This window comes from Palaemon carinicauda, chromosome 44 (genome assembly GCF_036898095.1).
Source record: "Palaemon carinicauda isolate YSFRI2023 chromosome 44, ASM3689809v2, whole genome shotgun sequence".
Taxonomy (NCBI): domain Eukaryota; kingdom Metazoa; phylum Arthropoda; class Malacostraca; order Decapoda; family Palaemonidae; genus Palaemon; species Palaemon carinicauda.
The window spans coordinates 53,035,388-53,050,029 of record NC_090768.1 but is presented as its reverse complement, the minus strand read 5'-3'; the positions used below and the strand labels follow the sequence as shown (position 1 = coordinate 53,050,029).

General features: G+C 45.9%; 1 protein-coding gene across 1 annotated transcript in view; it reads right to left on the bottom strand.

Moving 5' to 3' along the window:
• LOC137634429 (spatacsin) overlaps nt 1–14,642 on the bottom strand; it is a 73,056-nt gene that overhangs the window by 28,506 nt on the left and 29,908 nt on the right. The window contains exons 11-12 of the mRNA XM_068366823.1: nt 1,621–1,815; nt 407–588 (exon numbers count right to left, since the gene is read on the bottom strand). Coding sequence (XP_068222924.1) covers nt 407–588; nt 1,621–1,815 — 377 coding nt within the window. The remainder of the gene's footprint in view (nt 1–406; nt 589–1,620; nt 1,816–14,642) is intronic.

Genomic DNA, 14,642 nt, shown 5'->3' with positions numbered 1-14,642 from the left:
AAAAGGTACATGCGTACTGCTCTGCAGCTGAAATTAAAGTGGTAGCTCAATGTGCTGTCAAGGGGGAGGGGCTTACCTACCATCCGCCAGTAACTACAGGTACATAAACCTTGTTTTTTAACGACCGAGTTCCAACTTCACTGAAATCATTCTCCTAATGAAGGACGATGGCTTGTATTCATGTAAAATCATTTAAAATACTACAAAACGTTACAACTGCAATAATAATACCCAAAAACATTGATAGTGTTTAAAAAATATAAATCATTTCTTGCATAAATTCTATTCTATACACAAAACTATATAGATAACAAAAGCACTTCGGTATAACCTAGCTCGAATGACAACAAAGCTACTTTATTAAGGAAATTAAATCATTAAATAAATAATAAAAAATTTTACTTACTGAGGAGGAAGGGTCAAGAGGTCAGAACGAGTCCTATGAATAACAGAAACCAAATCCACAGCCATACTCTCAACACGACTTAGATTTCCTCGTTTCCTCATTGCATCTCCTAGTACTTCCAACACAAACAAATCATCACTAGAGTTTAGTATCCTTTTCAGCTTTTCATTGTAACAATCATCCTGAGAAAATAAAAGAACAGTTACAATAATCTATCCAGAGATTGATATAAGTCTCTTTTCCCTTGAATACTGGCTTATATGAATAAACATTAATAAGTAAAAGTGATTCTGTGATGGTAATCTTTTGTCAGAAATACAATCCATTCTAGTTTAATCTCGTTTTCAATACAAACCAACCATTCATAATAGTCAACAATGACGATCTTCAAGAAGCCTTCAAAGAACTTGCCCATTAGAGCCTGGGTTTAATGCAGGCGAGTGTAAATTCTCAAATAGTTTAGGCTATAGCTGCAAACAAGTAGCACTGAGAAACTGGACACAAAATTTGTTTTTTTACTGTCTTTTACGTTTGCACTGAAAAAATATTTCAATCTTAAAATATTGGTTTCACAGCATACCCATCTTCTACATCTGCAAAATAGCAATTTGTGGAGAAGAAATGTATTTCTGCCAAAGAACGCCCATTGAATTACTTGACTAGAGCTTGCCTTTTACAGGAAGTGGAATAAGAAGATAACACTCCATCAACCATGGCAATTAAAGGCTTTTCAGGTTTAACAGGATAGTCGCTAACAGAAGTGTTCTGGATTGAGTACCTAGGAATGAGTCTGCAAAGGAGATAGTCTTCACTTTTGAACTGCCTGCAATGTTACAGGGTTTGGAAAACAATTATATTAGGGGAGGGTGGTAACCATTTACTGTAGCACAACATTCTATTGAAGGAAATAAGAAGTGTTCCTGGTGTATATATTAATACTTAGAACTGTTTCGAAGTAAATAAATGGGGTAAATCCATATTTTTCATATCATAGACATTTTAAAATTCTTAACAGAGATAACAGTCCTCACTTAAACAAGAAAAAATAGCTTTGCTTAGCCATGAATCTCAAAAAACGACCAGCAATTTTGTGGTGGTCAGATCATCAATAACAGTCTCATATCTACCTGTAAATAATTGTAAATTCAAAAGGGGAAACAGTATCAAGTTCAATAATAGCCTTTAAAATCTGACATAAACATCTATTGACTAACCATGTTAACTAATATATTATGTGATCCATCACGGGCCACCTCACGGGCCATATCGATACATGCAGTTATGATTTCATCGGTGGTGACAGTACCATAAACCCATGGTTTCAGCTGAAGGTATGATTCTGCTGCTTCTACACACTTCTTGTTTAATGCATCTTCCAAAATCACCTTTACCGGTTTGTCACCCCAAGCCTGTGGATAAAAAGTTGAATGAACTTTTACAGTAGTGCAAATTTATTTTCAGAACTTAACAGAAATATAGTAGTCTACAGAATAACAATAAAATGCATCAATCTTTAAAGATAGATACCTATACTCATACAGTGACCCCATTTTCCAAAAACAATTATAAAATATGTTATTTTTATTAATAAAATAAATTTTTGAATATACTTACCCGATAATCATGTAGCTGTCAACTCCGTTGCCCGACAGAATTCTATGGAGGGATACGCCAGCTATCACAATACTAGAAGGGGGTGTATTTACCAGCGCCACCTGTGGCCAGGTACTCAAGTACTTCTTGTTGACACCTCCTCAATTATTCCTCGGTCCACTGGTTCTCTATGGGGAGGAAGGGAGGGTCGATTAAATCATGATTATCGGGTAAGTATATTCAAAAATTTATTTTATTAATAAAAATAACATTTTTCAATATTAAACTTACCCGATAATCATGTAGCTGATTCACACCCAGGGGGGTGGGTGAAAAACCAGTGTACAAGACTAAAGGATAGCTAAGTATCCCGTATTTCATATAATCAGTTATCCACAATAACAATGAAATAATAAGTACCTGGTAAGGAAGTCGACTTGAACCGTTACTCTGCCTTTAATAAGATCGTCTTCCTTACTGAGCGCAGCGTTCCTCTTGGGAGGCTGAATCAACTCAAAGGTGCTAAAGTATACAGGGCTGCAACCCATACTAAAGGACCTCATCACAACCTTTAACCTTGGCGCTTCTCAAGAAAGAATTGACCACCCGCCAAATCAACAAGGATGTGGAAGGCTTCTTAGCCGACCGTACAACCCATAAAAAGTATTCAAGAGAAAGGTTAAAAAGTTATGGGATTATGGGAATGTAGTGGCTGAGCCCTCGCCTACTATTGCATTCGTTGCTACGAATGGACCCAGGGTGTAGCAGTACTCGTAAAGAGACTGGACATCTTTGAGATAGCATGATGCGAACACTGACTTGCTTCTCCAATAGGTTGCATCCATAACACTCTGCAGAGAATGGTTCTGTTTGAAGGCCACTGAAGTAGCCACAGCTCTCACTTCATGTGTCCTTACCTTCAGCAAAGCAAGGTCTTCTTCCTTCAGATGAGAATTTGCTTCTCTAATCAGAAGCCTGATGTAGTAAGAAACTGAGTTCTTAGACATTGGTAGAGAAGGCTTCTTGATAGCACACCATAAGGCTTCTGATTGTCCTCGTAATGGTTTTGACCTTCTTAGATAGTACTTAAGAGCTCTAACTGGGCAAAGTACTCTCTCCAGTTCGTTCCCCACCATGTTGGACAGGCTTGGGATCTCGAACGACTTAGGCCAAGGACGGGAAGGAAGCTCGTTTTTAGCCAAAAAACCGAGCTGCAAGGAACATGTAGCCGTTTCAGATGTGAAACCTATGTTCCTGCTGAAGGCGTGGATCTCACTTACTCTTTTACCTGTTGCTAAGCACACGAGGAAAAGAGTTTTTAATGTGAGGTCCTTAAAAGAGGCTGATTGGAGCGGTTCAAATCCTGATGACATTAGGAACCTTAGGACCACGTCTAGATTCCAGCCTGGAGTGGACAACCGACGTTCCTTTGAGGTCTCAAAAGACCTAAGGAGGTCCTGTAGATCTTTGTTGGAGGAAAGATCCAAGCCTCTGTGGCGGAAAACCGCTGCCAACATACTTCTGTAACCCTTGATCGTAGGAGCTGATAGGGATCTTACGTTCCTTAGATGTAACAGGAAGTCAGCAATCTGGGTTACAGTGGTACTGGTTGAGGAAACTGCATTGGCCTTGCACCAGCATCGGAAGACTTCCCATAAAGACTGATAGACTCTGAGAGTGGATGTCGTCCTTGCTCTGGCAATCGCTCTGGCTGCCTCCTTCGAAAAGCCTCTAGCTCTTGAGAGTCTTTCGATAGTCTGAAGGCAGTCAGACGAAGAGCGTGGAGGTTTGGGTGTACCTTCTTTACGTGAGGTTGACGCAGAAGGTCCACAAAAGAGTCCTGGGAACGTCGACCAGCCATTGCAGTACCTCGGTGAACCATTCTCTCGCGGGCCAGAGGGGAGCAACCAACGTCAGCCGTGTCCCTTTGTGAGAGGCGAACTTCTGAAGTACCCTGTTGACAATCTTGAACGGCGGGAATGCATACAGGTCGAGATGGGACCAATCCAGCAGAAAGGCATCCACGCGAACTGCTGCTGGGTCTGGAATCGGAGAACAATACAAGAGGAGCCTCTTGGTCATCGAGGTAGCGAATAGATCTATGGTTGGCTGACCCCACAGGGCCCAAAGTCTGCTGCAAACATTCTTGTGAAGGGTCCACTCTGTGGGGAAGACCTGACCCTTCCGGCTGAGGCGATCTGCCATGACATTCATATCGCCCTGAATGAGCCTCGTTACCAGCGTGAGCTTTCGATCTTTTGACCAAATGAGGAGGTCCCTTGCGATCTCGAACAACTTCCTCGAATGAGTCCCTCCCTGCTTGGAGATGTAAGCCAAGGCTGTGGTGTAGTCGGAGTTCACCTCCACCACCTTGTTAAGCTGGAGGGACTTGAAGTTTATCAAGGCCAGATGAACTGCCAACAACTCCTTGCAATAGATGTGAAGTGTCCTTTGCTCCTGATTCCATGTTCCCGAGCATTCCTGTCCGTCCAGTGTCGCACCCCAGCCCGTGTCCGATGCGTCCGAGAAGAGACGGTGGTCGGGGGTCTGAACAGCCAATGGTAGACCTTCCTTGAGAAGAATGCTGTTCTTCCACCACGTTAGAGTAGACCTCATCTCTTCGGAAACAGGAACTGAGCCCGTCTCTAGCGTCATGTCCTTTATCCAGTGAGCAGCTAGATGAAACTGAAGGGGGCGGAGGTGGAGTCTCCCTAACTCGATGAACAGGGCCAGCGATGAAAGTGTCCCTGTTAGACTCATCCACTGCCTGACTAAGCATCGGTTCCTTCTCAGCATGCTCTGGATGCATTCTAGGGCTTGGAAGATCCTTGGGGCCGACGGACAAGTCCGAAAAGCTCGACTCTGAAGATCCATACCCAAGGAGACAATGGTCTGGGATGGAACGAGCTGAGACTCCTCAAAATTGACCAGGAGGCCCAGTTCCTTGGTCAGATCCATAGTCCATTTGAAAATCTCCAGACAGCGACGACTTGTGGGAGCTCTTAAAAGCCAGTCGTCTGACGGAGCCGGACACAAGATCATGATACTGCTGCACAGTCTGTAAACTGTCAATCATGGGCAAGCGAGGAAGTACAGTGACAACCCGAATCTGTCTAGACTGTCTGGGTCGTACAGACAACTCCTTAACGGGTTGCTGAGGTTGCCGCACTGCGTCACAAGTAGTCCCTTCTGTTGGTTGTTGAACGTCTTCCCCGTGACACATTGACTCCGTAAACAAAAAATTCTCTAACAAGGACTAAGCTTGGACTGCATGTCATGCAACACAGCTCAAGGTCTATGGGAGCAGGTGTTGGTAACAGACGGGATTAGCGGCTGAAGTGGAACCATTACCTTCCCTGTAAGCATGTTATGCTTAAATAAAAGTCCATAAGAGGTTATGCAGCTAAAGGCTCCCTCCAAATGACAGAGTCCTCAAGGGAATATCAGAAGGAGGGAGAAAAGAACTTTCTCATCTACAGGGACCTTATCCTAGAAAAGCTAAGTTCTCTGAGTGAGGGTTCACTGGTGCAAAAGCAGCAGACTAGAAGGCAACGTTATGAAACTGCTTGACAGTCTAGTGAGTTGGCAACAACCCAAGATGTGTTGAGAAGCATGCGGTAAGGAATGCAGAGCATGATGTATGCAGAGTATGCTGTATGCAGAGCATGATGTATGCAGAGTATGCTGTATGCAGAGCATGCTGTATGTAGAGCATGTTGTATGCAGAGCATGCTGAATGCAGAGCATGCTGTATGCAGAGCCTGTTGTATGCAGAGCATGCTGAATGCAGAGCATGCTGTATGCTGAGCATGTAGTAAGCAGAGCCTGCTGTAAGCAGAGCCTGCTGTAAGGAAAGCAGAGCGTGTGCATGGCGTTTAACATTTCTCAGAAATTCCATGACCAGTGCTAGAGTGCTTTATGCATGCTTGCATGGGGTTTAAACCATGGTATGAAAATGGAGGTAAGGTATGCTGAACAGCAGAGTCAGAACGAGCTGGAACAACAATAGTTGTGGTTTCCTCTTCAAGACTCCGATGAGGGAACACCTGAGGCTCAGTCTGCAAAGGCTGAATAAAAGACAAGCAGAAGGAAGGCGCATGGGTGGAGGAGGCTGACTCCTAGCATGAGTGGTTGAACCCAAGGGTTGCGCTTGCTGAGCGGTTGGCGGAAGCGGAGTAGCAAGTTCCAGTTCCTGTGGTGTGAGCGGAGCGCGATGAGGAAGAGGCTGCGCAGAACAAGGTAAATGTCTCGCAAGCTGAGGCTCCTGAGGCGCAAGGCTAAGGTGTTGTGGTGCTTGCCTTGTGGAGGGTTGAGCTCGCTGCAGCGAGAGCTGAGGAGACTGACTCATGGACGGGAGAGGTTGTTGTACCTCAACCGAGTGTTGCATCACTGGTGGAGCAGCAAGTGGAGGCGGAGGAAGAGAGGTATAATCCTCCTGATCCCAATGTAAAGGTTGCCTTAAGGAAGGCGGAGGCTGAACACCACAGGGAACAGCAAACTCAGCACGTGGCACAACATCGTACGCCTGGCAGGTGGAACTGCTGGCAGGTGGTACTGCGATCAGGCGGAGCGAGTGTAGGTGGAGGGAGTGTAGGCGGTGGCGGAGGAGCAACACTCTCAGCCCGACACTCACGCATCAAGTCCGAAAGCTGTGCTTGCATGGACTGTAGTAGAGTCCACAACATCGTACGCCTGGCAGATGGTACTGTGATCAGGCGGAGCGAGTGTAGGTGGAGGGAGTGTAGGCGGAGGCGGAGGAGCAACACTCTCAGCCCGACACTCATGCATCAAGTCCGAAAGCTGTGCTTGCATGGACTGTAGTAGATTTCACAACATCGTACGCCTGGCAGGTGGTACTGTGATCAGGCGGAGCGATCATAGGCGGGGGGGGGGGGGAGTGTAGGCGGAGGCGGAGGCGCAACACTCTCAGCCCGACACTCACGCATCAAGACCGAAAGTTGTGACTGTATGGACTGCAGTAGAGTTAACTTGGGGTCGGCAGACACTAAGTTCTGCTGAGGTAAAGCCTTAACAGCAGAGACTGTTGTGGCAGAACCTTACTCCTCTTAGGCGGAGTGTAATCAACTGATGACTGAGGAGAGTCAGAGCTAACCCAATGACTGCATTCGGGTTGTGAACTTTAACTTCGTACGTCTGGCATAGGTCTGGACTTAACGTTTAAGAGGTCTTGAGACCTGAGACCAGCGTAACTCTGCCTTTATTTTCTCCCCTAATCTCTTCTGCAGACGAGCAAAATAAGGGCTCAATCGTCTGCGGGTGGGAGTGACGGTCTCGGTAAGACACGCCCACAACCACCGAGAATACTTCTGTGCGCCGATCAAGGCCTGCTGAACCCTTATGCCCTTCGACATTGCTTCTCCCCTGGGCTTGGGAGCTTGCAAGAGGTCCCGGACTGGGAGGACGACTGGCGCGCACAAAAGTACCCTCACGCACTAATCACTTATCACTTTGATTTCTGTTTGCACTTATTTCACTGAACTCGAAACTTTAAGTGGTTTGTACCTGAAATACGCAATTCTATCCTTTCTCAAAGTTAGTAATTGCGAAAACAGAATTACAATGTAACAGAAAAATCTAATGAAAGATAATTCAGTGGTTGGAAAGAGACTAAACACTAGATCACTCTAGAAACGTTTAGTTTCTTCCCCTAAAGAGACTAGGGAGAAGAGCAAAAAACGATAACGACGTTACTCGTACGCCTGGCAGGCTTGAATGAAACGTTTATCCTCTTTCTCCCTCCGTCTCTATCTCTCTCTCTCTCTCTCTCTCTTGACTTAGAACCTGAGAGAAGAGCCCAATCATATATATCGTTAAAACATATTATTGTTAAAGGAAAAAACTGAAAAGTTCCTTTATTAGGATCAAAACCATTAAGTTAAGAAAGAATGAACAAAACGCTAGACACGGTTACTCTTACTGCAACGTGAAACCGTGAACATTCTTTCTCTATCGTAACGATAGAGTGCAAGTTGAACGTTCTGAACGTCAACAACTGCAGAGACAAAACAAAACGTTAGTTCAACTTTGAAAACAGTACGAGACTGTCAAAGAAAATCTTTCAAACTCTGTGGCGGAAATAGCATAATATGTTAACAGGTAAAACCGAAATGACGGGCTCAAAGTTTATTAACTTCGGTAACAGACCGCCTACTATTAGGAAGGTCGAATATAAACAAATATAAAAATTAATTTTAATGAGTTTATAATAAAAGGAAGTTAATCGAAGAGGCCTATAAGAGGCGGAGAGATATAAAATAAATCTATAACTTTTGTTAAGCAAAATTAAGAAAGAGAGTCTATACTCTCTTAGACACCAACACTTCCGTCTAAGGGAAGGGTCGGCCATGAAAGGTGAACGAGAGTTCATACTCTCTCGTCACCATAATTAATCAAATTAATTCCAAAAGCTAACTAAGCTAATATAGAAGTTTCCAGTAAAGCGACAGCCGAAATCAAAGAGAAATACTTCACCAAAGTCGTGAAAATACTCCAAGAACATAAGCGTATCCCAGAACGTCTTGCCGGAAGCACGACAGAGGAATAATTGAGGAGGTGTCAACAAGAAGTACTTGAGTACCTGGCCACAGGTGGCGCTGGTAAATACACCCCCTTCTAGTATTGTGATAGCTGGCGTATCCCTCCATAGAATTCTGTCGGGCAACGGAGTTGACAGCTACATGATTATCGGGTAAGTTTAATATTGAAAAAGATGTATTATTTGAAAGCCAATCTAACAGTTCTCTTGGGTATAAGAAATTAAGTCACAGTAAAGTACTTTATTTTTGACAAATATTATTTTAATAATAAAGTATATATCTTTTTATTGTTAACTTCAACTTTCAAATATAGTATATATATTTTCCTGTTAATTAGAAATACTACACTTTTCTCAAAATGTTATTTTGATTATAAAATAAATTTTTGAATATACTTACCCGGTGATTATATAAGCTGCAGCTCTGCTGCTCGACAGAAAACTCTACGGAAAAAATCCGCCAGCGATCGCTATGCAGGAAGGGGGTGTACTTCAACAGCGCCATCTGTCGTGCAGGTACTCAGTACTCATTGTAAACAAAGAACTCAATTTTCTCCTCGGTCCACTGCGTCTCTATTGGGGAGGAAGGGAGGGTCCTTTAATATATAATCACCGGGTAAGTATATTCAAAAATTTATTTTATAATCAAAATTACATTTTTCAATATTTAACTTAGCCGGTGATTATATAAGCTGATTCACACCCAGGGGGGTGGGTAGAGACCAGCAATAAATGTTTACATTATTATGAGCTAAGGATTTTTTTATTTCATTTTAGAAGTTATCAAAATAACAAAAACAAAATAAATAAGTACCTGGTAAGGAAGTCGACTTGAATAATTACTCTGCCTTTTTAAGTACGTCTTCCTTACGGAGCCTCGCGATCCTCTTAGGATGCTGAGCGACCCCTAGGATCTGAAGTATGAAGGGTTGCAACCCATACCACAGGACCTCATCAAAACCTCTAATCTAGGCGCTTCTCAAGAAAAGAATTTGACCACCCGCCAAATCAACCAGGATGCGAAAGGCTTCTTAGCCTTCCGGACAACCCAAAAACAACAATAAAAACATTTCAAGAGAAAGATTAAAAAGGTTATGGAATTAGGGGATTGTAGTGGTTGAGCCCTACCCCCTACTGCACTCGCTGCTACGAATGGTCCCAGGGTGTAGCAGTTCTCGTAAAGAGACTGGACATCTTTAAGATAAAAAGACGCGAACACTGACTTGCTTCTCCAATAGGTTGCGTCCATTATACTTCGCAGAGATCTATTTTGTTTAAAGGCCACTGAAGTTGCGACAGCTCTAACTTCATGTGTCCTTACCTTCAGCAAAGCTTGGTCTTCCTCACTCAGATGTGAATGAGCTTCTCGTATTAACAGTCTGATAAAATAGGATAAAGCATTCTTTGACATAGGCAAAGATGGTTTCTTAACTGAACACCATAAAGCTTCTGACTGTCCTCGTAAAGGTTTAGTTCGTCTTAAATAGAACTTAAGAGCTCTCACAGGGCATAAGACTCTTTCTAGTTCATTTCCAACCATATTCGATAGGCTTGGAATATCGAACGATTTCGGCCAAGGACGAGAGGGTAGCTCGTTTTTGGCTAGAAAACCAAGTTGTAGAGAACATGTAGCCGTTTCAGATGAAAATCCGATGTTCCTGCTGAAGGCGTGAATCTCACTGACTCTTTTAGCTGTGGCTAAGCAAACCAGGAAAAGAGTCTTTAAAGTGAGATCTTTAAAGGAGGCTGATTGTAGAGGCTCGAACCTTTCTGACATGAGGAATCTTAGTACCACGTCTAAATTCCAACCAGGTGTAGCCAAACGACGCTCCTTCGTGGTCTCAAAAGACTTAAGGAGGTCCTGTAGATCTTTGTTGTTGGAAAGATCTAAGCCTCTGTGACGGAAGACTGATGCCAACATGCTTCTGTAACCCTTGATAGTGGGAGCTGAAAGAGATCGTTCTTTCCTCAGGTATAAAAGGAAGTCAGCTATTTGAGTTACAGAGGTACTGGTCGAGGATACAGATACTGATTTGCACCAGTTCCGGAATACTTCCCACTTCGATTGGTAGACTCTAAGGGTGGATGTCCTCCTTGCTCTAGCAATCGCCCTGGCTGCCTCCTTCGAAAAGCCTCTAGCTCTCGAGAGTCTTTCGATAGTCTGAAGGCAGTCAAACGAAGAGCGTGGAGGCCTTGGTGTACCTTCTTTACGTGTGGCTGACGTAGAAGGTCCACCCTTAGGGGAAGAGTTCTGGGAATGTCCACTAGCCATCGAAGTACCTCGGTGAACCATTCTCTCGCGGCCCAGAGGGGAGCAACTAACGTCAACCTTGTCCCTTCGTGAGAGGCGAACTTCTGCAGTACCTTGTTGACAATCTTGAACGGGGGGAATGCATATAGGTCTAGATGTGACCAATCTAGGAGAAAGGCATCTATATGAACTGCTGCTGGGTCCGGGATTGGTGAGCAATATATTGGGAGCCTCTTGGTCATCGAGGTCGCGAAGAGATCTATGGTAGGCTGGCCCCATGTGGCCCAAAGTCTCTTGCACACATCCTTGTGTAGGGTCCATTCTGTTGGAATGATTTGTCCCTTCCGACTGAGGCAATCTGCCATGACATTCAAGTTGCCTTGGATGAACCTCGTTACTAGAGAAATGTTTAGATCTTTTGACCAGGTGAGGAGGTCCCTTGCGATCTCGTACAACGTCATAGAGTGGGTCCCTCCTTGCTTGGAGATGTACGCCAAAGCCGTGGTGTTGTCCGAGTTCACCTCCACCACTTTGCCTTGAAGGAGAGACTTGAAGCTTTTCAAGGCCAGATGAACTGCCAGTAGCTCCTTGCAGTTGATATGCATTGTCTTTTGACTCGAGTCCCAAGTTCCCGAGCATTCCCGACCATCTAATGTCGCGCCCCAGCCCATGTCCGATGCGTCCGAGAAGAGAACGTGGTTGGGAGTCTGAACAGCCAGGGGCAGACCCTCTCTGAGACTGATACTGTCCTTCCACCAAATCAGGGCAGACTTCATCTTCTCGGAAATGGGGATCGAGACCGCTTCTAGCGTCCTGTCCTTTTTCCAGTACAGTAAACAGCTAGGTGAAATTGAAGAGGACGGAGGTGTAGTCTTCCTAACGATATGAACTGTTCCAGGGATGATAGCGTCCCTATCAGACTCATCCACTGTCTGACTGAACATCGTTCCTTCTTCAGCATGTTCTGGATGCATAACTGGGCTTGACTTGTTCTGGGGGCCGACGGAAAAGCCCGAAAAGCTAGACTGTGAATCTCCATCCCTAAATACATAATAGTTTGGGATGAGACCACTTGAGACTTTTCCATATTGACAAGGAGACCCAATTCCTTGGTCAGATCTAGAGTCCACTTTAGATCCTTCAGACAGCGACGACTGGAAGAAGCTCTTAGAAGCCAGTCGTCCAAATAGAGGGAGGCTCTGATGTCCGCTAAATGAAGGAATTTGGCTACATTCCTCATCAGCCTCGTAAACACAAGAGGAGCTGTGCTTAGGCCAAAGCACAGGGCTTGAAACTGGTAGACAACCTTTTCGTAAACAAATCTCAGGAAAGGTTGGGAGTCTGGGTGGATGGGGACATGGAAGTATGCGTCCCTTAGGTCTAAAGAGACCATCCAGTCTTCCCTTCTGACCGCTGCTAGAACGGACTTTGTGGTCTCCATGGAGAACGTCTGCTTTGTGACAAAGACATTCAGCGCACTGACATCTAGCACCGGCCTCCACCCTCCTGTCTTCTTGGGTACTAAGAAGAGACGGTTGTAGAAGCCCGGGGTTTGATGGTCCAGGACTTTGACTACCGCTCCCTTTTCTAGTAAGAGAGACACCTCCTGTTTCAATGCTCGTCTCTTGTCTTCCTCCCTGTACCTGGGAGAGAGATCGATGGGAGACGTTGCTAGAGGGGGTTTTCGTACAAACGGGATCTTGTACCCCTCTCTGAGCAACCTCACAGATTGTGCATCTGCGCCTCTCTTCTCCCAGGTCTGCCAGAAGTTCTTGAGTCTGGCTCCCACTGCTGTCTGAAGAAGTTGGCAGTCAGACTCTGCCTTTAAAGGACTTGGTTCCTTTCTTCTTCCCACGTCTCCCTTCGGCACGAGCACCTCCTCTGCTGGAGGCTCTGCCACGAAAGGGCGGAATAAATCGGGACGCTGGAGTGTCCATCCTTGGTCTAGCAGACAAGGTAGGGAAAGGGGTGGCTTTGCGGGCAGAGGACGCAACCAGGTCATGTGTGTCCTTCTGTATCAAAGAAGCAGCAATCTCCTTAATCAAGTCCTCTGGGAAAAGGCACTTAGAAAGAGGAGCAAACAGAAGTTCGGATCTTTGACACGGTGTCACTCCCGCTGACAGGAAAGAGCAAAGGTTCTCACGCTTCTTGAGGACTCCGGAAACGAACGAAGCAGCAAGCTCACTAGACCCGTCACGTATGGCCTTGTCCATGCAGGACATGATGAGCAAGGAAGATTCCTTCTCAGTCGGGGAGATCTTCCTGCTCAAAGCTCCCAGACACCAGTCTAAGAAGTTGAAGACCTCGAAGGCTCTATAAATCCCTTTCAACAGATGGTCTAGGTCCGAAGGAGACCAGCATATCTTAGAGCGTCTCATGGCTAGCCTGCGGGGAGAGTCTACAAGACTTGAGAAGTCGCCCTGGGCAGAGGCAGGAACTCCCAAGCCGAGAACTTCTCCCGTGGCATACCAGACGCTCGATCTGGAAGAGAGTCTAGCAGGTGGAAACGTAAAGGCTGTCTTCCCTAGACTCTTTTTGGACTGCATCCATTCTCCTAATACTCGTAAAGCTCTCTTGGACGAGCGTGCGAGTACGAGTCTAGTAAAGGCAGGCGAGGATGACTGCGTACCTAAGGCAAACTCTGACGGAGGAGAGCGCGGAGCCACAGACACAAACTGGTCCGGAAACATCTCTTTGAACAGAGCAAGAACTTTTCTAAAGTCCAAAGAGTGTTGCGAGGACTTGGGCTCGTCAAGGTCCGAATGTGGTTCATCAACGTGTGCCGCATCGTCATCATCAGAGAGTCCATCATCCGAGTATTGAGGAGGAAGCGGCAATGGAGTAGGTATCGGATGGTTAGCTGAGTCCGGTCGCACGGGTGCACGCGTGACTGAACCGGACGCAACGTCATGGAACTGTTGCCCAGTCTGTGAGCTGGCAACAACCATAGCAGCGCGGGGACGCACAGTGTCTACTCCAGACTGTCTAGCCTGATGTGGGAGAGCAGAGGCAACCACACTGGGTTGCGGAGGTTGACGCACCGCGTCAAAACAAAACAACTCTGATGGTTGTTGTACCTCGCGAACGTCAACGGAAGGTTCCGTGCGTCGCTGAACGTCAACATGCGGCTGGCAGGGAACACTGGAACGCATGGGTGGCGGGACTCTCTCAGCTGGAGTGCGCAAGAAGGTCGCCTCAGCGTCCACAGGACGCACAACAGAGTGTGTGGTTGGTTGTAGGCCAGAGGCTGGTGCAGCAGCAACCTTCTCCGCACGAAAGTCCTGCATCAGTGACGTTAACTGGTACTGCATGGTCTGCAGCAAAGACCACTTAGGGTCTGCAGGAGCAGGTGCGGCGACAGACGGTGTGACTGCCTGAGGCGGTACCGCTTTGCCTCTCTTAGGAGGTGAGCAGTCATCGGAAGACTGCAGCGAGTCCGAACTGACCCAGTGGCTACAACTGGGCCGTTGGACTTGCGCGGAAGGGACCGACTTGCGCTTAAGAGGTCGTGAGACCATGGTCCATGATTTCTTACGAGAAACCTCTTCCGCAGACGAGGAATAAATGGGCTCACTCGTCTTTGTGTGGGTGGGGTGATCTTGGTTAGATACGCCCGAAACCACGGAGGGAACGTCTGTTCGCTGATTAAAGCCTCTCGAACCCTTTGGTCGTACGACATTGCTTCTCCCCTGGACTTGGGAGCTTGCAATAGGTCCCGGATTAGGACGACAGGCACGAACAGACAAACCCTCAAGCGCAACACTATCCACAACACTATCACTCACTTTACCACTTCCCACTGCACTCTTACACTTCAGCTCCTTGACGTCCGCCAT